The sequence below is a fragment of the Solanum lycopersicum genome, chromosome 3 (genome assembly GCF_036512215.1).
Source record: "Solanum lycopersicum chromosome 3, SLM_r2.1".
NCBI lineage: Eukaryota > Viridiplantae > Streptophyta > Magnoliopsida > Solanales > Solanaceae > Solanum > Solanum lycopersicum.
The window spans coordinates 3,224,646-3,249,860 of record NC_090802.1 but is presented as its reverse complement, the minus strand read 5'-3'; the positions used below and the strand labels follow the sequence as shown (position 1 = coordinate 3,249,860).

At 33.9% G+C, this 25,215-nt stretch overlaps 4 protein-coding genes across 5 annotated transcripts; all 4 read left to right on the top strand.

Moving 5' to 3' along the window:
• Positions 1–1,466: 1,466 nt before the first annotated feature.
• LOC101263284 (putative pentatricopeptide repeat-containing protein At3g49142) lies at positions 1,467–4,172 on the top strand. The gene has a single exon (XM_004234167.4). It carries the CDS (start codon positions 1,643–1,645, stop codon positions 3,728–3,730), a length of 2,088 nt encoding a protein of 695 aa, XP_004234215.2. The 5' UTR covers positions 1,467–1,642; the 3' UTR covers positions 3,731–4,172.
• Positions 4,173–5,604: 1,432 nt separating this feature from the next.
• LOC101262783 (protein CURVATURE THYLAKOID 1A, chloroplastic) lies at positions 5,605–8,123 on the top strand. 2 transcript variants are annotated; one of them, XM_004234165.5, is made up of 5 exons: positions 5,605–5,852; positions 6,662–6,786; positions 6,876–6,983; positions 7,180–7,251; positions 7,804–8,123. In XM_004234165.5, exons 1-5 carry the CDS (start codon positions 5,696–5,698, stop codon positions 7,873–7,875), a joined length of 534 nt encoding a protein of 177 aa, XP_004234213.2. In that variant the 5' UTR covers positions 5,605–5,695; the 3' UTR covers positions 7,876–8,123. The 2 variants fall into 2 exon arrangements, with proteins under 2 accessions (XP_004234213.2, XP_004234214.2); XM_004234166.5 differs by having other exon boundaries at positions 5,616–5,852; positions 6,662–6,762.
• A 1,661-nt stretch (positions 8,124–9,784) lies between these two features.
• LOC101262490 (acidic endochitinase) lies at positions 9,785–10,962 on the top strand. Its single transcript, XM_004234164.5, has one exon. The coding sequence runs from the start codon at positions 9,994–9,996 to the stop codon at positions 10,876–10,878; it is 885 nt and encodes a 294-aa protein (XP_004234212.1). The 5' UTR covers positions 9,785–9,993; the 3' UTR covers positions 10,879–10,962.
• A 4,989-nt stretch (positions 10,963–15,951) lies between these two features.
• LOC101262183 (plastidial pyruvate kinase 2) lies at positions 15,952–24,933 on the top strand. Its single transcript, XM_004234163.5, has 13 exons — positions 15,952–16,056; positions 16,219–16,461; positions 16,959–17,246; positions 18,959–19,124; positions 21,283–21,417; positions 21,541–21,651; positions 21,762–21,850; positions 22,528–22,590; positions 22,726–22,901; positions 23,283–23,385; positions 23,486–23,634; positions 24,046–24,154; positions 24,485–24,933. Exons 2-13 carry the CDS (start codon positions 16,222–16,224, stop codon positions 24,590–24,592), a joined length of 1,737 nt encoding a protein of 578 aa, XP_004234211.2. The 5' UTR covers positions 15,952–16,056; positions 16,219–16,221; the 3' UTR covers positions 24,593–24,933.
• The last annotated feature ends 282 nt before the right edge of the window (positions 24,934–25,215 follow it).

Here is a 25,215-nt window from a genome sequence, read left to right as displayed (position 1 = left end):
AGCAAGTCTTGGGTACCTGTAAACACACTTAGTAAAAGTGTTAGTAATAAATAAATATGAAAAAATTCTATAAATCAAATATTAATTTTAAAATAAAAATCCGTCTTATGAACATGAAAGACGTTGAAAATTGACGGTAATTTCTTAATCGGCCATTTTAACAAATAAAATATATAAACTCAAACTAAAATTTTATCTTTTTAAAATGAGAATGCCTCTAGAATCAACGGAGATATTTTTTCATTGGCCAACATTTAACTTGTATTCAACACGAAATCAATATTGAAATAAACATGAATAGATCAAAATAACTTAAAACATATAACAAGATAATAACAATACTAATTTAAATAATAACACGGAGTTGCTAGAACTTCTTAGAACAATAATAGGAATTGAAGTAGATAAATACCAAACTATAGCGAGAAAGATAAAAATAAAAAATAAAAAGTAAGAAAGAATTTCAACAACAATAACACAATAATAATAACACTAATAATCTTAAGAAGATATAATGATTATTTAATAATGACAATAATTATAATAAAAAAAAACAAAAGCCTAATAATAATAATATAATAAACGGAAAACGATCAAATATCCTTAAACTATCTGAAATAGCTCATTTATACCCTTAAGCTATATTTTGGCTCAAAACTACCCTTCCCGTCAAACTATTGAGTCAAAATGTACTTCTAATTAATGAAAATTGTTAAATGTCACGTGGATGCCACATGACACCCCAATAGATTTCCACTGCTAAATAGACTAAAAGGAAAATGATCAAAAGTATCCTTAAAATATACGAAATAGCTCATATATATACCCTTAAACTATATTTCGGCTTAAAACTATCATTCCCGTCAAACTACTGCGTCAAAAGTGACATTCTTATTAGTGAAAGTTGTTAAATTTCACACGTGCCACATTGACTAAATTCCTGAATCTTAGTAACTCATTTTTCCTCATTTCATTATTTTTGAGAAATGATTTCACCCCTTCTCTCTCATTTCGCAGCTAAGGTTTCACAGTTTTCTTCGTCGCTGGGTTTCAAAGTGGATATTAGTGGTTATAGGTTAGTAAACTTTTTTCTTATTTTATTATGTTCACAGCCACGAAAATCCACTTTAAAACTCAACTCCGGAGAAAATTATAAAACCTTGGCCTCGAAATGACGGGAAAGTTGTGAAATTCTAACTATCATATTTGAAATCGTAAACGTAATAAAATAAGAAAAAATATTTAAATGAATATTCACTTCGAAACTCAGCTCCCAAGAAAGTTATGAAGTCTTAGCTGCGAATTAGGGGAAAATTGTGAAATTCTAATTATCATGCTTTGAAAAATAAAGAAGAACGGATGAATATATATTTCTGAAATAATAAAATGAGGGAAAAGTAATTACGATTTAAAAATTTAGACTATATACGTTAAAACCTTATTGGCATTAATGCAATATGACATGCATGTGACATTTAACATTCTATCATAAGAATTGAGGAAATGAAGTCCAAATGTTTGGAGAAAGGTTTATTTAACTCAGTTGGAACTATTTTGGTCTCTTTCATAGTCCTCCAGTTAATGTAGGATCACTGGACTTCCATGAATATATTTATTTCTTTTAGCAGGCATCAGGGCTTCCATGAATAAATTATCAGAACAATATTCAGAAAATGATAAACTGCTATTTCATTTGATGACATCCATTACAGGACCCTTGCGTCTTTGCCGCTATAGTTCCACAGCCAATTCATATATACAAACAGTGAGAAAACCCCAGCTGAGCTACTCTCTCAATGTAGACGAAGTTTCTTCCAGTCGTATATTAGACAGACTCCCAGATATCAAAACAGTAAAGAAACTTCATGCCAAGATCATTTTTGATCCAGGTCTATGTAACAACACTTCTCTTGCCATCAAATTGATGCGTGCTTATGCTGCTTGTGGCCAACCGACTGTTACCCGCCAACTGTTCGATAAAATACCTGAGAGAAATGGGGCGGTCTATAATGTCATGATCAGGAGTTATGTGAATAACAAGTACTATAAAGATGCGATTTTTATTTATATAGATATGTGTAAGCGACATGTTAGCCCTGATAACTATACGTTTCCGTGTGTTCTTAAAGCTTGTTTTGGTTCCGACAATTTGAGGGTGGGGCTGCAGATTCACTGTGCTGTTGGCAAGAGGGGTCTTGATTCTGACTTATTTATTGGTAATTGTCTAGTGGCTATGTATGGGAAATGTGGGTGTTTAGTGGAGGCTCGCCAGGTTCTTAGTGAAATGCCCAAACGGGACGTTGTTTCTTGGAATTCAATGGTTGTTGGTTATGCTCAAAATGGAAGGTTTGATGATGCGTTAGAGGTTTGTAAAGAAATGAACGTGTTAGGTTATAAGCCAAATGCAGGAACCATGGCTAGCCTTTTACCTGCTGTAAGCAATACTAGCATTGAGAATGTCTTGTTCGTCAAAGATATTTTCATGAGTTTGGATAAAAAGGATTTGGTTCCATGGAATGTGATGATAGCTGTACATGTCAAGAATTATATGCCTAATGAGGCGGTTGAGCTCTATTTCCAAATGGAAACTAGTGGGATAGAACCTGATGCTATAACTCTTGCTAGCATTCTTCCTGCTTGTGGGGATCTTTCAGCTGTATCATTGGGAAGGAGGATTCATGAATTTATTGAGACAAAAGGTCTTCGTCCAAATTTATCTCTTGAGAACGCATTAGTTGATATGTATGCCAGGTGTGGATGTTTGACAGAGGCAAGAAAAATGTTTGAGGATATGAAGTTTCGGGATATTGTGTCATGGACTTCCCTGATATCTGCTTATGGTAAGAGTGGCCAAGGTCGGGATGGAGTTGCTTTGTTTTCACAAATGTTGGAGTCTGGTCTTCAACCTGATTCTATTGCTTTTGTTTCCATTCTTTCTGCTTGTAGCCATGCAGGATTACTACTTGAAGGAGAACACTATTACAAGCTAATGACAGACAAGTACAAGATTGTTCCTAGGTTAGAACATTATGCCTGCATGGTTGATTTAAAAGGACGAGCTGGACACATAAACGAGGCCTTCAATTTCATCAAGCATATGCCTATAGAGGCTAATGAGAGAATTTGGGGTGCTCTTTTGGGTGCCTGTCGGGTGTACAATGATATGGACATTGGGCTTGTAGCTGCAGACAATCTTTTTGAATTGGCCCCAAAGCAGTCTGGTTATTATGTCTTGCTATCAAATATTTATGCAAAGGCTGGAAGATGGAAAGATGTAACGACTGTTAGATCAATCATGAAGGGAAAAGGGATTAAGAAAATGCCTGGTGTCAGCAATGTAGAGCTAAATAACATGGTGCACACCTTTCTTGCTGGTGACACGTCTCACCCACAATCAAAGGAGATCTATGAAGAGTTAGACATACTAATAGGTAAGATGAAAGAGGAAGGATATGTCCCAGAAACAGATTCTGCCCTTCACGACGTTGAGGAGGAAGACAAAGAAAATCATCTAGTAGTTCATAGTGAGAAGCTGGCTATTGTCTTTGCAATTATGAACACCAGTCATGGTACACCCATTAAAATTACTAAAAATTTACGCGTGTGTGGAGATTGCCACATTGCTGCCAAACTTATCTCCAAGATCACCCAACGTCTGATTGTAGTTAGGGATACAAATCGTTATCATCACTTTCAAAATGGAGTTTGCTCATGTAGTGACTATTGGTGAATGGTGACTCTGCCAGGAGTTTCATACTTGTGCTCGTATTTCAGTTGCTCATGTAAGTAGGCTGCAAAGTTCTTATACTCATTTTGCTTAGCACATTACCCTTTTTGGGCTTCAATCAACAATTTGTTGGCCCTCTAGCAAGGTTTGCAGGAAGAGTCAGTGGGCACAGATGACACAGACAACACAAGCAATTGAATGGAAAATTTTGGACATAAGTTGCTCACACTGTGAGAGGCCTCCTACCATAATCTTATTCGTTATACATCAAATAGTAAAGAGCTCAATTGAGCCACTTCAGGAGCTGTAACTTCTTTTATCAGAGAAAAGAAGCCAAATTTGTATAAGAAAATATAGTCTTCAGTTTCATGCTCTTATTGTTGATTGGCATAATATACCCAATAACTGTACTAGTTTGCATAATCAGCACGCTTTCTTGATCTGATCCAACTGTTTGGACTAAATATATGTTTTGTTTTATTTTATTTTTAAAAAAAAAATCATTTTACTAGACATCAAGAATAATAGCAGACCTGTGAAAGAAATAATGTAAAGACATTGCATCCGAAACTAAATCAATTCTAAAAACTAACTCATGAGGGGATAAACCTATCTTTAGTATTATGTCAAGTTACGACATTCGAGCCTAAAGGATCATATATTATTCATATATATATATATATATATATAGATGACCAGATTCTTTACTAAGATATATTAATGTGCTTAAAAAAAAGATGTAACATGTGTGTTGTTATTGAATTAATGAATGACAATGACCCACTATGACAAGTTCAATTATTGCGGTTTTTTATACACACGCTCACCTAACTTTAGATGTTTCAAACTTGGGTAAGAAAGAGATGGAAGTGTTACTTTAGAAAAATAAAGGATATCAAATAATTAAGGTTTAAGTTATTGTGTGAGCTGACATTATTATAATTAAAATAGGTCAAATATATAAGCAGATTTCTAAATTTGTTGGATTTTTTTTTCCAGATATCTCAATTATGTTATTTTTTTATTGAAACATTGAACCCCAATAATTTGTTCCGTTTAAACAAATACCGTTGTTTAATGTGGAATTAGATTTGTGAGGACTATTTATAGAGGATACATATGTTGTTCCACAACTCATTAGTCTAATTAATAGTGAAAATGTTCGAGAATAATTGTATTTTATTTAAGTCATTTGAACACATTAGAAAACAAATGAGACTAACACGGTTTGTCTTCATTCATTTAATCAAAATTATTACAATTCGAACGTAATTGAAGGCATTTACAATAGAAAAGCTGATCAAAATCAATAAATAGTATTTTTAAAAAATAAATTATATATGATTCAAAATGAAATAGTTGAAATATCTGAGTAAAAAATTAACAAGTTTAGGGCCCGTTTGGATGGGATTAATAAAAGCAGCTTTAAAAAAATACTTTTAAAAGTGCTGAAACTTATTTTTAAAATAAGCAGTTATGCGTTTGGATAAAAGTGCTGAAGTTGTTATGTCAAACGTGAAAAGGGAAAAATGGAAGAAAGAAATGTTAGGGTTATATGGGTAATTTGGAGATTGTATAAAAATATTAAGCACAAAAAGAAAAAAATGTGGTCAACTTAAAACAGCTTATAAGCTAAAAAAAAAAAAAACACCCCTACCCCAGCTTTTAACTTTTGGCTTAAAATAAGTTTTTTTTAACTTAAAATAAGTTGTTTTGAGTATTGCCAAACAGCTAAATAAGTCAAAAACCAGCTTTTAAGCTGTTTTGAGTATTGCCAAACAGCTAAATAAGTCAAAAACCAACTTTTAAGCCAGTTTGACCAGCTTTTAAGCTGAGCCAAACAGGCTGTTAGAGATGTATCCACTAAAATATATTGTAAAAAAGTATAGCTGGTTGCTGGTTTTTGTGTCAACTCCATATTTGATACTCAGAAATAGAATTTTAGAGAGAAGAATTTAGACGGAAAAAATGGCTACAGCTTCTTCTTCTTCAATGGAACGGATCATGTCACTTCGGCATTCCTCAATGACCATGACGTTGTGCCATTCCAATGTCCCTTCTTTGCTTCGTCTTTCTCCTCAAGCTGCTCGTTCATCGTTTTCATCGTCTTTTAGGTCACCCACAGGTATTAATTACATCGTCTTTTTTTTTTCTCAGGTTCCTAGATAGTTTTAGTTTTTGCTATATCTGCTCTGCTTTTTTTTTTTTTGTGAAGTATAAAACTGTTAATTTGAGATAAGAAAACGAACTTTTGACTTCGCCTTAATGTATGGGTCTCAATCGGCTTTACCTGTAAAATAACCCGTTCGACATATCAGAAGTCTATGATCAATGAAGGCGAGACATCTCTCTTGTGAACTTCCTCTTGGTGCACATTTTTCAAACAAATTAGGATTAGGGTTTCTCGCAGTATATATAAACATGGCTTTAGTTTAGTGTATTTGTATAAAGATTTGAGAAATATATAATATGAATTGGTTGATCAATGACCGTGGTTTTCTTTCCGTCTAGGGTTTTTACCTAAAAGATTGTGTGTTCTTTCTTTTTGTTATTATTGCTTTCATTAGTGTTGTCTCGTATCAAGACCATCAGAGTCTAACTTTTCAAGGAAAAATAGTAGAAATGTATGAATATACCAGCTATCCGTCATTATGGAAATACAAACATTGATCCTATGGAGTAAATTTAACACAAATTGCAAAATTGACACACAAGGGTTGGATTATATACAAGTAAACTTAGCAGGCTTTATAGGTCCCAACTCTTTGTTATGTTCCGATTGAATGCATTCGTGTTCCGCATAAACAAAGAAGTTTTTTTACAGTTCCAAATTGGAAAGGAAAAGGAATTTACTTCCTAACTTTTAAGTTCTAGGATATTATTCGGTTTTGCATCAAGCCAGAGTTCTTTAGTATAAGGTGCAAACTTTTTCAGGCTTTCGACGTTGCATAGGTTCCAAGAGATCTCCTATCTTCAAGATCAGGGCTTCCTTTTCTGAAGAGGAAACGTCTGAACCTGCTGATCGCATCAGAAAGGTATTTTCCAATGTAAAAGACACGGTAAGGCTCTCTTACATTTCATAGTTCAGTTGTTATGCCTCAAATCTTCGTTTGCTGAGACCCAACTATGTGTGAAATCTTTATTGTAGTGGGATGGACTTGAAAAGAAACCCACAATCTTTCTTTATGGAGGTTCTGCAATCCTTGGTCTTTGGTTTTCTTCAATCATTGCTGATGCATTAGACTCCATACCACTGGTAAGTGGTCTTATTGCATTAGTCCTTTCCAGTGTTTTATCAACACATAGGGTGCCAAATACCAATGTCTACACTACATTGACTAGTTTAGTTAGACTTGTCCTTTTGGGGCTATCATAATTTATCTTCTTTCCTTTCTTGTGATTATTGAACCTAAGTGAATGTCTCTGACAGTGTTAACTTTTTCCTGAACCAGTTACCCAAGTTTTTGGAGTTGGTTGGGCTTGGATATTTTGGATGGTTCGTCTACAGATATCTTCTCTTTAAGGTACAGTCTTAACATGAATGAAATACAGATCTTTCCTAGCATCTATTGTACAGTTTGATATAAACATACGCTTAAATAGCATGCACCACAAGAGGTTTTTACTTGGAAACTTCAGGTCTATCGTATGTGAATAACAGTATCAACCCACCAAGTTAAGATTACTTTAGTCATAATGCAAATGTAGTATTATTCATTCATTTCTTTCCTACTACTGTCACCTCAGTTACATATAGGCCAATCATGCATCTTTTTCAATGTCAACTGACACAAATTAAAGACAAGTTGAGTTTTTACATGTTTTAGTTACATTAGTTGCATAATTCTCCATGCATTAGAGACCCTCAAACTTGCCAAACAACTTAGGTGATCACGTTTCAATTTAGTTTGATAATTTACATCTCTACTACAAGAGCGTATATGTTTGGGACTTAGGTAACATGCTGAATATGGTATCTTATTACTAGTGGTATCATTTTTCTGTCGGTGTAAATGGTTCTTAGTTGAGGGTAGATAGTGCATATATGGCTAATGAAAGGGATTTTCTGTTGTCAGAGTGGAAGGGATGAACTGAGAAGTGATATTCAAGCTCTTAAGAAAAAAATTACTGGTGATGAAGAGGAATAGCAGAAACCAGCTTCTGCATTGCTGTATTCTTACAGTCTAGAGTAGCTGAAAGAACATCTGAACAAATAAAGCTTTTAGCTGGAAGCTTTCTTCTCTGTTGTTCAATTTATATTGTACACTCTGTTGTATGAAGACATTTGTACATTACAAACTAGTCAATTTCTAAACCCCCTCCAACAAAATTAAAGACAAGGACTCTGTAAATGTTGAAAGACCACATGGTTTTACAAGGAGCCAGCTTACTCGAATGCAGAATCCGTGCACTCACAGTTGATAGTGGTGTCAATGGTGGAAGTTATATTCGTCAATTCACATATTTCCAGTTATTCGCTGCATTCATCCACATGACAGGAATAGATCAGCAAAATTTGCCTACAATAGCATTTTTAACAACCAGTGTACATCAATTTAGGCATTAGTTTGATGAACTGGAATTCTGATCCACAGATATAAGATTTGATTGTACAAGTGTACAAGTGATGAACCACAGATAAATCAACAGTATTCTTATATAACCTACAAATACTGCATTTTTTTGTGTTAGTGGTAAGAAATGATCAGAGATCTGGGAATCCATTTTATTCAACTTAAGGTTACTATAATTTCTGAGAAGTGGAATAGTGTATTGAATGTTTGCTACACGATTCAATGAGGAATTTAGAATTTAGACGTTGTGAGTTCAAAAATCATATCTAAAACTTCTTGAAAAGTTCGTGCAGACTGCAAAGAAGATAAGGAGATAAGGCTTAAAATATGTGTTCATTGGTCAACTCCATAATTAAGTGGTTTGAAGTATATCAGCTAGACATATGGTGCATTATTAGTAGCACGTCTTTGCTTGATCCACACTCATCAACTTCTTATTTAGGATATGATTTTGCTTCCTGAACCACCACTAGGGAAGGCTCCTCTTGCATTTGTGAGGCTTCATGTGGGATGATTGTGTATTTAACCTATTTAAATTGATGGAAAAAGCCAAAAAAAAACGCATATTATGGAACCAGTATGCTGACTTTTTTTTTTTTATAATTTTTGTTCTATTTATAATCATGTTGTTCATATAACTCAATTAATTCTATGAAACACCTATTACCTCCGCCATCCGTCCTTGATTCTATTTGAATTACCTGCTAGGACTCGACTTTTAATCACATTAAAAAATTTTAATTGATCGCGAATTTAAAAATGAATTAACGTCAAAATTTAGTGGGTAGCCTAGTAGGCAAGCTTAGGTGATGGAATTAGTGTTATATGATGTGACATATTACTGTTGTTAACTCTTGACTATATTTACGGTCTCCTAAGATAATGTTCGGAGCATATTTTATCCCAAATGTAAGGTGTAAGTAATCTATTTCGCTTAATTTTCAATGTTGACCATTTTTCCTATTTTTAATACATTTAATCAATACCATATAAAAATAATCTAAATATAATTAATACAAACATAACTAACACAAATATTATCAATATCACTATTACTATAGCTCAATTTACAATATGACTAGCAATTTTACCTTTAGAAATCCATACTTCACTCTTCTTTCTTTTCTAGCACCCATAGGCCATATGCACCCATTTTTTCACCTAAAGTACTTGAAAAGAGAGAGAAAAATAAACAAAAATTCACCAACAGAAAATGGCTATTCTGGAAATGACATGACCAAAAATATCCGTCTCTAATTATTTGTCCATTTTGACACATTTAAAAAGAATAAATAAAAAATTTATTTATTATATTTTCAATTAAATAATTAATTACTTCAAAAATATAAAAAATAATCTATTAATTTCATAATTAATAGAAAATAATAAACTTAACATGTGATTTAATTATTTTTTTTAATATATGTATCAATTCAAAAATGAACAATTAAAAAAAAAAAGTAATGGAGGAAGTACCTTTGATGTTTGACTTCCTCCTTTCCATATACCATTCTTTAGCTGTGTTTTGATATAAAATATTCCAAGAATCCCCATAATGCAACAGAGTGATACTATTATTTTAATGGAAAAATAAATATCCTCTCCATTTTTTCCTCTTTTGTTCCTCCCAATCTCCTCTTATATAATTGCTTCTAATTTAGCTCCCAATCATACCTCAATATTCAATCTAAAATGACCCTCAATCTCCTCTTTTCCTCTATTTTATTCTTAGCTATTGTCAAGAACTCAATTGCTGGTGGCATAGCTATTTACTGGGGCCAAAACGGCAACGAAGCAACATTAAACGACACCTGTAATTCTGGGCGATATGCCTATGTCAACTTAGCCTTTCTTAACAAATTCGGAAACGGTCAAACCCCTGAAATCAATCTCGCCGGTCACTGCAACCCTGCCGTCAATGGATGCACAATCGTCGGCCCGGAAATCAAACACTGCCAAAAATTAGGCGTCAAAGTAATGTTGTCTATTGGCGGTGGTGTTGGAAATTACTCATTAGCTTCGAAAAAAGACGCTAAGGACGTTGCGAAGTACCTATGGAACAATTTCTTAGGTGGGCGTTCCTCTTTTAGGCCTTTGGGAAATGCTATTCTCGATGGAATTGACTTTGATATTGAGCTTGGATCGCCTCTTCACTACGAAGACCTAGCTAAATATTTGAAAAATTACAGCAAGCGTGGAAGAAAAATGTACCTTACAGCAGCTCCACAATGTCCATTTCCCGATAGATTGCTTGGTACTGCCTTGAATACAAAGCTTTTTGATAATGTTTGGATTCAATTTTACAATAATCCTCCGTGCCAGTTCACTCCTAATAATACGGATAATCTGAAAAATTCTTGGATCCGGTGGACGACGTCGGTGAAAGCGAAAAGGATATTTTTGGGGCTTCCGGCTGCACCGCAGGCTGCCGGAAGTGGATTTATTCCGGCGGATGTGTTGACGGAGGAAATTCTTCCGGCGATTAAGAAATCACGCAAGTATGGAGGTGTTATGTTGTGGTCGAAGTTTTGGGATGAGCAGAGCGGGTATAGTGCCTCTATTGTGAAGAGGGTATGAAAATTGTTGTTTTTTTTTTTAATGGATAAGAAATTTGGAAAAAATTGAAGTTCAAAGACTACGAATTAAGCATTTGTTGAAAAATATTTTGAATTTTTTCTACTTTATTTTCACAGTATGATGTAAGCAAATTTGATGTGGTGTAGATATAATTGTCATTGCAATTGAAATAAAAAAAATAAAAATGAATGTCACTTATTAAGGGGGAAAAAAAAACTAAAGCAAAATGATCTTACAAATTATATAAATTAAATGAAAGAAAATAATCTTTCTTGATTTGTTACTTGTAAAATGAAGATCTATTCAAAAATAATATATAAAAACAAAAATAATAGTATGTTTGGCATTTTTAGGGGTGTTAAATGACGGGTTGGGTTGAAATTAAATATATTAAAGTAGTTTGAAATAGAAATTGAGTTGGGTCTTGATTCGTCTAAGTTTATTTTGAGCTAAAATGAATTTGTTCAAATGGGCTAAAAAACAGGTTGGATATTGACCCGTCCAATTTAACCTGATTAATCTCAATAAAAAAGTGATATTTAACTTTTATAATCACAATTTGAATTTCAGCTTAAGATTTTTTTTAAAAAAAAATAACAAATTGATATATAAATTTTAAAAGTTGTTAAATATATAATAATTCACACATTTAATATAGGAACATAATTTAGTAAAGAATTTTAAAACGGAATGAAATGAGAGATTGAATTGAGTTTATTGTGAATTTCCTAAAATGGGTCAGACTTGAATGGGTTAAGACCCAATTCAAATTATCTTGAGTCCAACCCTTAAAATCTTGAGCGGGTTATCTATGTTTGTGTTCATTTTTGACACCCCTAGGCATTCCTACTAAAAGTGTTTATTTTTTTAAAAAAAAATCTTAAAATAACTTCTCAGAAAAATATTTTACAAAAATATAATTTGTATTTGGCAAATTCAGCATAAAAGAGTTTGTGATGAACAATTTGTGTTTAACTAATTTTCTTTAAAAAGTGTTTTTGAGGGTCAAATTCGACGAAATAGAATTAATCGGATGGTAAGCACCCCGCACTTCTAACTCGAAGATTGCAAGCTCGAGTTCTCAAGTGAGAAAAAGGAGTGGATCCTCACATGGAGGGTACAAAAAGGTCAAATTACCCAAAAAAAAAAAAGAAGAAGAAAAAAAAAGAGACAAGCATCAATGTGCTTCTAACATAAAGATTACTGGGAAAGAGTTTGAAAAATTCCTCAATTTTAATTGAATTTGTTGTTGCGATTTCGATCAAAACTGGAGGATTTAACAGACCCTTATCCCAAAATTATTTTACAGAGAGAAACTATTTTAAACATCTAGTACAGAAACTTTAATTACATTTTAAATAATTAAATTTAAAATGTAGATATTCAAATTTTCAATCAATATTGTACAAATAAATATTGTTCAAAAATATTAAAAAGAGGTTTTTTTTTGTTATTTGTTACTCTACTTTTTCTTTTTTGGATTCAAATTAGCTTTTCTTTTTTTTTTAATAATACTCTAAAGCTTATTAAAAAATCAAATTTAAATAAAGTAATACTTGAATTGAGAAGAAAAAAAACTCTGTCATTTGGTAATTTATTTTGGGAGAGTCCATGTCACGACCCAACCCATCAGACCGTGCGGGCACCCACTCTACGCATAAGTAGGAAAATTCTCATACTCCAAAAGTTTATACATGCGAAAAATTAACGAAATACAAATATAGTAGAGATAAAATTCTTTGTAAACAAACTTTTTTTCACGAACTAGTTAAGACTTGTAATGTAATTAACAACTCCAATCAGGTACAAGAGCTACTAAGAATAAAGACCGACAAAATAACAAAAGACACAACTCCCACTAGAAGGAAAGATAAAAGTTGCTGAAAAATTTCTTTATCTTCACCTATTGAAACATCACCAATCCGCATCCAGACTATGTCTAAGAAATAGCAAGAGTAGTATCAGTACAGCCACGCGTACTGATAGGCATCATCAGTCAATCTTACGCCCATCTCATAATATAAGAAATAAACAATAAGATCACACGTTAAATCACTTGCTTCTCCACCTTCACCCTCTATTAGGACAACTGTAATTTACCCAATGCTCCAAATATTAATCACCCTCTCATCAATTAACACTCCTGATTTTATTAAATCATAGACTAAACATGCTAACTCAATCGAATATTCCCAAGTACAATCACCTTCCTATCATACCCTCAATTCCTCATCACCATGCCTAACCAAGGCCACATAATTTCTCGTTGCATCAAGCTCTAACCTTAGCCCAATCTTTTTCTCCCCCTCCCCCCCCCCCCCCCCCCCCCGAACACAACTCGTTATTCACCAGTAGACCCTACAATATATTGACCTTTCACTATTGCCCAACAAGTATACAAAATAAAACACATCCACGTCATCGCTTATTCTCATGCGTACACATAATTTCACCTACACCTGGTCATCAGGGATTTCACACACGCCCAATATGGAATATAACATACTTTACCACATACAATTTTTCGGAAGACCTATCATTTATTTTGATCTGAAAGTTGTTTAATTTTATTTGTCCCTATTTAAAATATATTTATTTATTTATTTTATTACTTTTATAATTTTAAGAAAAGATAATATTTTATCTAATTAAAAATGTCACGTCAATTAAAATTTGGAAAACCTTATTATATACCAAAATAAAAGAGGTTGAGAATGGAAGGCATAAACGGATTCAGTGAATGCGATTTATGTGTAAAATTTAGCGTCTTTTTATTTGTTGTTGAAGTGACCCCTTTCGTTTAATTTATTTGTCCACAATTTTTAAAATATATTTATTGTTTATTACTTTTATAATATCAAGAAAAGTGAAATATTTGTTTTTTAAAAAAATATTACGTCGTTAAAAACTTGAAATATTCTTTTCAGATACCAAAATAGAAAAAATTGAGATTGAAAGGCATAAACGTATTCATTGAATACAAGTACCCCCTCAACCTATACCCGAAATCCCAGAGATACACTTATACTATACTAAGGTCTTATTTACCCTTTTGAACTTATTTTATAAGTAATTTTCTACCTCTTTTCGGCTTACGTGGCACTAGCTTGAAAAAAAAAGTCAATCAGCATTGGGCCCACAAGATAGTGTCACGTACGACGAAAAAGGGTAGAAAATTATTAATATAATAAGTTCAGGGGGTAATAGGATCTTAGTATAGTATAAGTGTGTCTCTGAGATTTCGGGCATAGGTTGAGGGGTACTTGTGCATTATCCCATAAAATTTTATAAAATATTATTATTTATTTATTACGTAAATGAACCTAAAATACTCTTAAAGTATTAGAAATGATACAAAACTACCCTCCATCCACCTACTGACTTCAAAATACCCTTCTCATCAACCTATTGGCTCAAAAATATCCTTGTCATCCACATTTTGGTTCAAAATGATCACTTATTTAACGATTTTAAATTTAAACTATGTAAATATTTTTTTTAATACGTGGTGCTCAACTATTTGTTATAATTTAATTTAATAATATAATTTAAAAATCAATCCACTACTCACCCATTACTAATTAAACTCACCCAATTAATAAAATCGTCTCATTACTAATTCAACAACAGAAAAGCTATTTGAGTGTTTCTAAAAGTTTGAGGCAAAATTGTGTATAGAAGTACATTATTATACATTCAAGTCATCAATCAAAACATATTATAATTCAAGTGTCTAAATAAAAATTGCCTTAAACTTAAAAGTCTAACTATGTTCATCTTAATTATTAATTCGTCTCAATTATGTGTTGTTACTTAATAGATAATTTTTTTTAAAAATAATATATTAAAGATTTAATATTTAAAACACAATGAATATTTATAAAATTATATTTAAAAAGTGCATGAATTAATTCTGGATGTACTACTTCTTTACCTTTAATATAAATTTCAAATTCAAGCTTGAAAGAAAAATCCTAATGAAAGTGTCATCCTAAATAAGCGGATCAACCTAATTTTAATTGGGGCTTCAATCTAGACTCGAATTATTTTGAATGTTATTTTCAGGAATCTGTAATTTCATTGTGTTTTAATATTGTTTAGTGAGCCGCATGCAGGGAGACCGGCATGCACGGGTGTTAGGGGGATCTGGTCGAAAACCGATCGACGCCCACCCGATTAGAGGGCTGAGAAATTAATTGAGTTTAAAACTTATCTTCAAGATTTTGATATTAGAATTGATTTATTAATTGGATAAGGTTTAATTACTAATGGATGTATAATAGGTTGGTTTATAGATGATATTAATAAATTCAATTATATTCAATAGTTGAGCGCAATTTTTTTTAAAAACATTTAAATAGTTTTAATTTAAAACCGTTAAATAAGTTGTCAATTTTGAACTCAAAAGTGGATGACAAGGATATTTTAGAGCCAATAGGTGGATAAAAAAGACATTTTGAAGTCGGATAAATGATAGTTTTATACTATTTTCAATACTTTAAAGATATTTTAGGCCTTTTTTTCATATTTATTATAATTTTTAATGAGCCAGCAAAATGAGAAATATGATAAGTAATATTTTCTTTGCTTTAGTTAATTTGTCTTTATTTTTTTATTAGTTTGTCTAAAAAAGAACGTTTTTTTTTCTTTTCATTTTTTAGGTTTTTCATATGATGTTTGTTGTCCATATTGAAGTTCGATTAAATTTAGATTCTCGTTGAGAAGTCTCACATTGAAGGGTAAAATGTTTCCTAACAAAGGTGACTCCTTATCCAAATGAGCTCAAATCCGAAACCTTTTAATTAAAAATAAATGAATACTTATCACTTTATCATAATCTTTTTTGATATCTTTTTTTTTTAATTTTTCACCTGGTGTGCGTAGGAGTCTTTAATTTTGAAATTTTAATATGACATATTTAAAATAACAAGATTAAAAGAAGTTTCAATATTTTTTAATTTTAAATTTGACATTTAAAAAGGATTCGAATCGCAAGATCACGTGCTGTAACAAAAACAAGGACACGTCAGACAAAAAAAACGACGTCGATTTAATCCAATTTTGTTGGCAAAAACGCTATAGTGCTTTTAGATAAAGACTGAAGTTCTATTTATTTCTTCCCTAAAACCCAACAGTACCGTAACAGTTGAACAAACCTCCTGCTTCGATATTCACGAGGCAAGGCCCCTCCCCCCCTCTCTCTCTCTTTGTCATCTCCGCCAACCATAGCGGCGATTTCTTCAAAGTCCCAACACTCTCAGCTTTCGGTTTTTATTACTCTCTCGCTCTTCATTTCCTCACACATTTTTCTCGCTCTATAATTCTCTGTTCATTTTCCAGAAAATGGCTCAAGTGGTGGCTACTCGTTCGATTCAATCTTCATTCTCCAGCCCTAGCCATGGATCTCTGCAGAGTCAAGTTGAGAAGCTTAAGCCTCCTAGCTTTGCCTCAAAAGTGCTAGGAAGGAATGAACGGAGCAATAGTTGTAGAGCTGTTCGTGTTAATATGCCGCAGATCATTGCTAGGAGATCTACGCGGGCAGAGCCTCAAGTTCTCCCTGTTTCTCCTGAAGATGTTCCAAAGGTCCTTCACTTTTTTTTGTTTCCTGCAAAATTATTTATTTTGTTTTTATCATTTCAGAGTCCTGCTATGCTTCTGTACATCTAGAAATGTAAGTTGTAGCCAATCTCAACTCTATTTGTGAATTGCCACTTCATAAGTAAGCATTTTTTGAGCTATATGAACTTCAAAATGTTACTGTTTGTTTTAGTTTGTTGGTATGGTTTTGAGTTTTGACCTGGCATGGATTTTAAAAACGTATGAAATTTTTTGAATCTTGTGCTCATAAACAAAAGTTATGTAGAATGTAACAAAATGTCGTTTAGTCTTAAACATGACATGCGGAAACTAAAAATTAAGCAGTTGCCAAAAAAGGAGGGAGGCATTACTTTTTGAAAAGGAACAAAAAGGATATTAAGACAAATAAATTGAAATGAAGGAGTATTATGAATTCACATCTATGGATTTTTTGACTCTATAGACAAATGAAGGTTCATTGATAATAGTTGTTAATGTTACAGAGTGAGGAGCAAGAGCAGTATCTTCAGGCAATTCAGCAACTTGGTGACACTTCAGTGGGCATGTGGTCTAAACCTACTGTAAGACGTAAGACCAAGATAGTATGCACAATCGGTCCCTCTACAAACACAAGAGAAATGATATGGAAACTGGCTGAAGCTGGAATGAATGTTGCCCGGATGAATATGTCTCATGGAGACCATGCATCCCACCAGAAAGTCATTGATTTGGTTAAGGAGTATAATGCACAGTCTAAGGACAATGTCATCGCCATCATGCTTGACACAAAGGTAAAATTTTCTTCATTTTTTACGTGGGCACTAGTTTTGTGGTAGCAAAGAGGAAATTGTTTTTTATAAAGTGAACAGTTCTCCACCAGATTTGATTGTAATATCATGTAGCCGAAGTGTTGATCTATGACCACAAAAGAGGTATTTGTTCAAAATTGAATTGACTTTATTCCTATTAAACAACTCGGTTATTTGTGTGAATGACAGTTACTACACTGGTTAGAAAATCTAGATTGATTGAAATTTGAAGCTAGGTTGGAATGGGCAATTTGTTAAAATGAGAATTAGTTTATTTTTTTTATTGAACTATTTTGTGTATTATGTTTCTTCTACAGAGCTGTTTAATGACAGTTACTGGCGTGTAGCTTTTTTCACCAGTTGTGGTTCATGATTCATTTTGATTTTTTTTTTTCATGGACCCAACTATGTCTGTGTACCAACCCTCTAAACTGAATCAATAAGCACAAAACAGCTTTGTTGGGTACACTGAATTTAGGTACTCTTTTTTCTTTGATGTTTTTGCGTTGTTCCTGTCACATGAAATTCTACAAACCAGTTCACTTTTCCTGCGTTATATGTACATAATCACAAACTATTATTTCTGAAGCTAACCACATCCACAACTATGACGGTATATAAAGGGCCCCAATAGACTTCAGTCTGAGAAGAAATGTTTCACATCTCTGCTTGTCTCGTGCATAAAAAGGAAACAACAGTGAAGACTGCAGTTAGGATCAATTGAATCATTAACAAAAATGACAGCTCTGCTAAAACTCACCTTAGATGAATATGCCAATATCCACTGGGAGAAAAAGATAGAAGCATCCTTCCTACATGTATCAAGGGTCATTTAAAGGAGCCATGTTTAATTAAAGAGGGGCAGCTATCCAGTTTAACCCTGCATTTAACTCTAGAGCTTCATGAAGAAGTGATAATGGTTTAGTAAAAGTAGTTGAAAACTGCATAAGAATGAGAAGGGCAAAAATATTGCCTCATAGTTTTACAACATTCACACTCATGCAGTATATATGTTGCTTGTTGAATTGGTTTAGGCTCTCATTTTTACCTTACATTAAAAACCAAATCAAACTATGTATTATCTGTTTTCATTTTTAAAATTTAAAACCAAAATATACCGCATCAAACAACTTTTTTTTGTTAGTTATTCATTCTTTGGTCCTATTTGGTTTTCTAGTTTATTTTGAGCACCTCCAATTTTTCTGTATTCATCCCTTTCAACTGAGGACTATGAAGAAAGCAAACATTGTCTCCTTCAACTTATATACAACTTCAGATAATTACTATGTCACTGTTAATTAATTGTTTGATCATTGCATATTAGTGAAATTGCTCTCATGTAATATGTATCATCAAAGATAACTTTCACCTCTCATTATCACCTGATTACTATTTAGCTAGATGTTATCTTTCTTTCTGGTCAGTTCTCATTTTGTAGCCTCTTATTACTTTCAAGTTGGGACTTGAAGAAAGAAATATTGTTTCCTTTCAGGCTTCAACTCATATACAACTTCAGATAATTCCAGTATCACTGTTAATCAATTGTTTGTTCATTTCTTATTTGTGAAATTGCTCCATCAATGATAACTTCCTCCTCTCATTATCACCTGATAATTATTTAGCTAGATGTGATCTTATTTTTTGTCATGTTTAATTTTTAGCCTCTTATTGCTTTGTTGTTTTGGTGCTAACAGGGTCCTGAGGTTAGAAGTGGTGACTTGCCCCAGCCAATCATGTTGAAACCTGGACAGGAATTCACTTTCACAATTCAGAGAGGGGTTGGCACAGCCGACTGTGTCAGTGTCAACTATGATGACTTTGTAAATGATGTTGAAGTAGGAGACATGCTTCTTGTTGATGGTACGTTAAGTGGTTTCTTTTCTGTCCTTAAACTAGTTTTGTCTGATAACATCTTATGTCGCTTTGTCATTGGAAGGCATTAAACTTTGACTTCTTGAACTTCTTGTTTTTGACTCAGCATGAAATATTGTACTCTTATCAGTAGGGAAAAAGTTTCCTGCATGTTATGTTGTTGCCATTTCATTCTTATTCTCACCACTTGGATTGCGATATCTTAACCTTGTACATCTCCATGAATCAGAGGGGTGCAGGGCGTGAGTGACACAAATTGTGTTTCAATTTGTTGTGCGTGATTTTTCTTTTTTCCCTTTGTTTTATTTGGACAGGGTCCATCTCCTTATATCTATAATCTCAAATAAACTGCTCGGGCTTCTTGATAACAAAACTATCAGATTTTTAAGAATATGAGTTATATTTACGCTTGCAAAAAAACAAAGCATTGGAAAATTTGGGTAAAATAAAGAGATATATTTATAGAATTAACTGGCTCTTTAACATACTATTTGACTCTTCATTATCCTTCACCTATGTTACAACTCTTCATTACTCAAATATACAAATTTTCAGCTAATTTTCAGTTGTAAGATGGAAGCATCTAAAAAGCAATGAATAGATTAATGTCCAGAAAAATTATTAGATTACATTAAATGCTTGACACATACAGGGAATTCATTCAATATATATATATATATATATATATATATATATATATATATATAATGAATTAGATATTATAATATAGCATAGGAGTATAATGGTAATCCAACTTTGAGGTTAGGATCTCTAAAGAGTTCTGTCTGCAAATGTGATAATGGTAAGCCATGGAACTCATTTTCCCAAAACCAGAAAAAAAAAAAGAAGAGGCAGCCAACTTTTTTTTGAGAAAGGTAACATTCGTATGTATTGACAAAAACCAGTACATGGGTTGTATTGAAAAACCATAATTACAACTTATCAACAAAACAGGATATCTGAATCTAGATACTAAATAGAGCCAAGGATCTCAATAATTGACTTAGTATCCTCTAAGTACATCTGTTTACACCAGAATCAAAAAAGGATGATACAGTTCAATTTGATCTTCTGAATATCACAACTTTTGCTCTCAAAATATATAGCATTTCTGTCTCCAGACTGTCCACCAGATACAGGCTGGGACAATCTTCCATCTATCTTTGTCTGAAGCTCCCCCACCTACCTCTTCCCAACTTTAGAGAAGGTGGGTGATTCTGTTAGGCATAGTCCATACAACACCCCTGAGACTGATAACTCCTGCAGTGTAAAAATAGATGGCCAACTGTCTCAACCTCCTCTCCACACAAATAGCATCTTCAGCACATAGAGAACTTCCTTCTTGAGATTTTCTTGTGTCAGGACTGCTTCTCTTGCCAGTAACCAAGTAAAACATGCCACCTTGAAAGGGGTTTTTGTTTTCCAGATCTGTTTCCATGGCCAATTTGATGGTTGTTGGCCACCTTTGTTCAAAAACTTGTATGTTGAGTTCACCTTATGCATGCCTTTGCTGTCTTTGCTCCACCATAATCTATCAACCTCATTCTTTGTCCCTTTGAACTCTGCCAGAGCTCACAAAACCAGAAAAAAGAGAGTCAGCCATCTCATTTTCACTAAAAACCAAAAGAAAGAGAGCATCCTTCTCGCTTAGTAGTAGTCCAGATTTTTTTCTTCTGCTGTTGCTCTTAAAAAGATTTGTACTATTTAGCTGATTCCTTTTGTTGTCCGATGTAGGGGAATGCTTTTTCTTGTATTTTGTGCTCATGAGACATGTCCTAATTGACTTGGAACTATTAGACATTTATCATTCTGGATCTTTGGATAGCCTGTCTGTGCTGATATTTAATATTCAGCTGCTAGTGTCACGGCTCATCTCCCTCTTGCACATGCAATAGACATCTTGTATAAGTGTTTGTACTAACATGCTCAAAAACATTAAACCATTGAGAGACCTAAATACTACAAGTTAGACACCACGTTTTGAGCTTTATTGGTGGGTGATAGTACTTTGAAGGGAAGGTAAGATACCATATAACAGTCATGCATAAAGTAATACTTTGTTGTTCTGCTTGTGTATTTTTCTTGGTAGATATACCTGAAACTTTTGCAGAGTTTAGCTAAATGTAATATCTTTTTCCTGCTATAGGTGGCATGATGTCTTTACAGGTGAAATCCAAGACAGAAGAATCTGTGAAGTGTGAAGTTATTGATGGAGGGGAGCTTAAGTCGAGGAGACATCTAAATGTTCGAGGCAAAAGTGCCACACTTCCCTCTATTACTGGTCAGACTACTTCCTTTTTTCCCCCTATAAATTCAGGTCTTATCTGCATGTGTAAGTATGAGACAGTCACTCTGTCGGAAGAATGCTTGCCTTGCTGATACAGTAATCCACATTGTGCAACAGAAAAGGACTGGGATGATATCAAGTTTGGAGTAGACAATAACATTGACTTTTATGCTGTTTCCTTCGTCAAAGATGCAGCAGTGGTTCATGAGCTGAAGAATTATTTGAAGAGTAATCCCACTGGGTCCATTTCCTTTTAGTGAGCACTGAAAGTGCTAATGAGTGCTTATCTTTTTTGTTTCAACACTTTTTGACTAGCCATTTTCTTTTTTGTATGACAGGTTGTGGTGCAGATATTCATGTTATTGTGAAAATTGAGAGTGCAGACTCCATCCCAAATTTGCATTCAATAATTACTGCATCAGATGGGGTATTTCTCTAGGCCTTTATTTTTCTGGTTCAGCCTCTCTAGCTCTACGAGGTAGGGTGGTCTGCATACACTCTACCCTCCCCATTCCACACTTGTGAGACTACACTGGATATGTTGTTGTATTGTTTAGGAAAGATTCAGTGTCTGGCAGATCAAATATATTGCTGGTAGTATTTTTCTTTCTTCTTGATTGCTGAATTGGCATACACTGTTTAAACAACATTTGGAAATTACAGATTGTACTTGAACAGTTAAGAGCTTATTCTTCCTTTTCTCTCTATTAAAGACTAGAGGATTTTAAGAGTTAAAGCTCACAAGATCAATCAATCAACTACCCCCAATCCCAAACCAGTTGGGGTCGGCTATATCTTCTATATCTATTCCTCTCAAATCAGGCTCTATGCGATGGGTACTTCAGTGTCATACTTATGCTTGATGTTTACCCATAGCAACACTCATCCCACCTATGTTTGGCGCACAGCCACAAGAGATTATATTGAAATCTGTTTTACGATTTCCTAGACTTTAGTGGAGTTCCTACTTATGTGGAAACCTTTATCACTTTTTGTGGACTTACTACTTGCATGTTTGTCCTGGATCATAGCTCGAGTCTTCTATCTTTTTCCTTGTTAGACATCTAACAACCCAAATTAATGGTTTTTAAATGTTTTACTCAGGCGATGGTTGCAAGAGGAGATCTTGGAGCAGAGCTGCCTATCGAGGAGGTTCCTTTGTTGCAGGTAAAGGTCGACAATACTGTAGTTGTAGATTTTACTGCAAGGATGCAAAACTGGATGCAATTTCTTACCGTTTCATAAGAGATCTTGACCATGTATTTTCTATTTCTCCTTTGATGGAAATATCTTAATATGCAGGAAGAAATCATCAATATTTGCCGAAGTATGGGAAAAGCTGTCATCGTTGCCACCAACATGCTGGAAAGCATGATTGTCCATCCCACCCCAACTCGAGCAGAAGTATCAGATATTGCGATTGCTGTTAGAGAGGGTGCTGATGCTGTTATGCTTTCTGGAGAAACAGCTCACGGAAAGTAAGTTACTGCTTAAGGCGCTTTTAGTATTCTCTCTTTAAACTTGGGACCTTACACAGAATTTGGGTTTGTGTTGAAGTGTGTACGGTGTAGTAAGTTTTCCTGCAGTACCCACTCCCATGTCACTCCTGTTCGACACGAGTAATTCATGCGAATGAGAGATCCATGTAAAATAGCTTAGGGACGCTCTTTGGGAGATCTTGGTTTTGGAACCAATTAACTGTGTCTAGGTTCTCCATGAGTGATAAGTGTTTCTGCTGGTATCCTATTTTATAATTCTAATAGCTTTGGGGCACCAAAGTTCAGAAGTTAAGATTTCTTACAATAAATTGTAGTATAACCTATCCGCATTTCTCATAATTTGGATTCATTTGGTCACAGGTTTCCCTTGAAAGCTGTCAAAGTTATGCATACCGTGTCACTACGAACTGAGGCTACTATTGTTGGTGGTGAAACCCCTGCAAATCTAGGCCAAGCCTTCAAGGTTTTTAGTTTCATCTGTATATTACATATTACCTCATCTTTTTCTTGAAATATATTGTCTGAAGGAGCTAATACTTGCCAAAACTTTTTATGTTTTGCAGAACCATATGAGCGAGATGTTCGCTTTCCATGCAACTATGATGTCCAACACTCTTGGAACCTCAATTGTTGTCTTCACTAGAACTGGTTTCATGGCAATCTTATTGAGCCATTATCGTCCTTCTGGCACTATATTTGCTTTTACAAATGAGTGAGTATTTACTCTGTGGTCTAACTTTGATGTCAATGTTTGAAGTCGAAATTCTTCAGCTGAACTGGTTTCATTAAATACCATTACAGTGAGCCAGCCATTTATTGTCCTTCTGGCACTGTATTACTTTTTGCAGTTGAATGAATACACGACACACACTATTGGTTAGACCTTGATATCAGTAATTGATATGTAGAAGATGAATGTGTTAAATGCATTCTAAAGACACCGAAGGAAACATAGATAGTGTTCTCTTGATGATAAAAAGTTCCTTTTCTGTAAGGAACTTGAGATTACTTAGTTACTGCCTTTGGGTATGTTTATGTCTTGAGGTAAATCTTAGAAGAACGTTATGAATGATTTCTACCAAATGGGTGAATTTTAATCATTTGTTTATGTTTGGGCTTGCAGTAAGAAAATTCAACAGAGACTGGCTTCGTACCAAGGCGTATGCCCAATATATATGGAGTTCTTAGATTGCGCAGAGGAGACTTTCACTAGTGCATTGTCCTTGTTGCAGGTGAGATTCACCTTCATCATATCATTTACAGTTGTTGCTTAATAGACAGTATATGCATTGATGAATGCTGATAATGAATGCTTGAAAATGATCCTTTCATGGTCATAGATGAACGAATGATTTGTCATGTGACATATAGCCTGCTATTATCTGCCCCTTATAGTTAAAATCTTGATATGATAATTCAGACAATCAATTCCATTAGCTAGTTATACTCCTCTCTTCATCCATGATATTCTCCTAAATGTTCATGTTGCCAGAGTGTTATTACAATAATTTTAGACGACAGTTGTGTTCCTCTTATAATCTTTACCCTTTATCAATCTACAGAAGCAAGGGATGGTAAAGGAAGGGGAGCAAGTAGCTCTTGTTCAGAGTGGCAGGCAGCCAATCTGGCGGCTCCAATCCACTCACAATATCCAGGTCAGGAAAGTTTAGACAGATGAAAAAACTGGAACCAGCTTAAGATCCACTCCTTTGTAGTTGGGAGTTATTATTAGTGTTGGGCACTTGACGCTTCTGCCATCAAATAGGAATAGATCTCATTCGCCAGTGTTACCGAGAGTTGTTCTTGCAGGATTGCTAGGGTGTTATATTTACTGTTATTTGCTACGTGCTTCTGTATGTTGTGGCCTTAGACATCAAGTCAATGAAGCCGGCACTTGAATGCGTTGTTGTTTGAGAAGATTATGGAGTGAATCGTTGTTCTTCCGGAACAAATGTAATGAAGAAGAATCTAAGTTGAGTACTATATTTATTTTGTGAGGTTTAAGATCAAAGTCTATTAGTAGGCTACGTGAATGTTATTAATGTTTTAAGCTTAAAAGTTAAAAAATCTATGTTTTTAAAATTTTTATGTACAAATCAAACTACGACCTTAAAAGTAGAAAAGGGGGAGGTATAGTGCTAAAAGTTTCCACCTAGTATATCAGTGTACCACAATTGCGTTTATGCTCAGGAAATTATTTTTTAACGGCAGCACCTCCCAGCTTCTCTAATCTTTCATTGACTTGCATTGCTTCTTTAACTTCTACGGTTCTATCAGTTTCATAGTTTATTGA